The sequence below is a fragment of the Clytia hemisphaerica genome, unplaced genomic scaffold (genome assembly GCF_902728285.1).
Source record: "Clytia hemisphaerica strain Z4C2 unplaced genomic scaffold, Clytia hemisphaerica genome assembly, whole genome shotgun sequence".
Taxonomy (NCBI): Eukaryota; Metazoa; Cnidaria; class Hydrozoa; order Leptothecata; family Clytiidae; genus Clytia; species Clytia hemisphaerica.
Genome location: NW_027103892.1, coordinates 465203 through 467183, shown reverse-complemented (window position 1 = coordinate 467183; position 1981 = coordinate 465203). Strand labels below are relative to the sequence as shown.

The window sequence follows — 1981 nt, the reverse complement described above, 5'->3', positions numbered from 1 at the left end:
AAAAATGTTCTCTTAAAATGTTCTTATTTTGGCATAATAGAGTATTTTGGTCCGTTTTCTTAAGAAATCGGGTGTTTTGGATTCCCCAAAGCCTGTAAATTGTTCGTAATTTGTTCTTAAGATTTTGGTCATCGAAACCTTATGTTCTTATAAAGCTTGTTCTATATATTTTCTGTGCTCATCCAAAATAAATGCAAACTGTTTCAATTGATGTGAGGAATGTCCATTTATACTTTTCATGTTTTTCACAAAAATATTTTCTTTCCTCTATCGTGATTTCATGGAAATAAATTCATGAAAAATAAAGACAAGCGTTCAGTCGAAAATTAACTTGATGCTCACACATCAAATCTAGTAAAGTTTCCGAAAGTTTCCGTCCAGAAAATGAGGCTGATGTTGGTCGTCGTTCTATTCGTGGGAATGTTTTTCCAATCAAGTCAAGCAGCGTAAGTTTCTTTTCTTTCAAACTTCCATAAAATTTTGAGGATTTAAAACCAGTTCGCCAGTGAATAAATCAGCGATTATACTCCATTTCTCAATATTTCGTTATTAGACTGTGATCAGTTTTTGATTCTTGTAGCTATCTGGTGTAGACATCATTGATTGATGGTTCCTTCAACTCAACACTGACAAATCTAACGGATTCCATTCCTTACAGTATATTGAAAAATAACCAGGAGGTACTAGGTTTGTGAGGTGGTGGGTATGTCTAAGCCAAAAGTCAAAAATCGACCCTTAGAAAGACTGTTCTCAAATTTTTGTACAATCTCGCTCGTTTATTGTCCCCATTTTTGAAAATCAAGACCCTTTACGAGAAAGAAAATTTAGATTTTTTGTGAATTTTGATTTTTTTGTGAATTTTGAACCCTTATAGAGACTCAATTTGCTTTTGAGAGACTTTCTCGGTTGTGAAAAAGGTACCCTTATGGCTCGTACATACCTGGCCCCGATTTTACCTAAGTGACCTCCCATCCCCTGGATCCCGAGACTACCATTTCTTCATATTATTCATCAAGTAGGTTTAAAAACGACGAAAAGACAATGCGACAACACAATAATGAGAAGAAAACCATAAACTTTAACTGAAAAATACCAGACTTTTATTATAACTTCAAATTGCTCCTCAAGACCAAATAAAATATTTCAAAGATACTCTCAAGTAGTTCTCCTCTGTAAAACAGTGTAAAACTATGGTTTTGAATTTTTATTTTCTCACAGTCCTTTGCTGCCTATTCCCCCAGAGACAGTTGGAGTTCTGGTTGAAAAGGGAATAGCTACATACAAAGAGTTAATCGTCAATTTGCAAAGTGGTGTCAAGAATTTGATGATTGTCGAAGAATTGACTAATGTTGCTAAATATGTAACCAACTTAAATGTTGAGTTGGGAAAACAGCAAAAAGAAGCATTGAAAGTCATCCTTGAAGTTCATCAAGAATCGGAAAAAGCATTGGATTCAGCCAAGCTGGTTGTGGACAAATTGAAGAACCTTTGTGATGACATGATCTTCATATTGGAGGACGGTAGCACTGATGAGGATATCAAATTTGCTATCAAAACCTTCGTGGAAGAGGGCATGAACATATAAACGACTGGACATCTATCTTTTATTGTCTCTTTGAAGCGAGCTTCGTTGCCGCCTGTATTTCAAAATTGGTATGAAAAATCCGGCAACATTCCGTCATAATTTTATTTCTTTGAATTATTTAGGTAAAAAGATTGATAGAGCTTGGACACTACTCCTAATGTACAAAAAAATTATTTTCGAATTTTTTTACAAGTTTGGAATACATTTTATCAACATTTTAAACTCTGAAATGCAGAATTTCAACTGCGTGTATACTTTTGAATCCCTTTTGTCACTCCAATAATTTTTTTAATGATTCGAAAGAAATAGCTTGCCAAAGTTGAGAGCCTGTGTAATAAGAATATCAAAATTAGAATGTGACATTTGCTAAAATTATTAGACACTTTTAAGTCAAAA

At 33.9% G+C, this 1981-nt stretch overlaps 1 protein-coding gene across 1 annotated transcript; it reads left to right on the top strand.

Annotated features, from left to right (window-relative positions):
• The first annotated feature begins 293 nt into the window (after positions 1–293).
• Positions 294–1585, top strand: LOC136808706 (uncharacterized). Its single transcript, XM_067065248.1, has 2 exons — positions 294–446; positions 1219–1585. Exons 1-2 carry the CDS (start codon positions 385–387, stop codon positions 1583–1585), a joined length of 429 nt encoding a protein of 142 aa, XP_066921349.1. The 5' UTR covers positions 294–384.
• Positions 1586–1981: the final 396 nt, after the last annotated feature.

What these genes read in the sequence shown, in the direction of transcription:
- LOC136808706 (XM_067065248.1), top strand. Translation starts at nt 385, where the DNA reads ATGAGGCTGATGTTGGTCGTCGTTCTATTCGTGGGAATGTTTTTCCAA. An exon ending in TTCCAATCAAGTCAAGCAGC is followed by an intron (nt 447 to 1,218) that starts GTAAGTTTCTTT and finishes ATTTTCTCACAG; the next exon opens with TCCTTTGCTGCCTATTCCCC.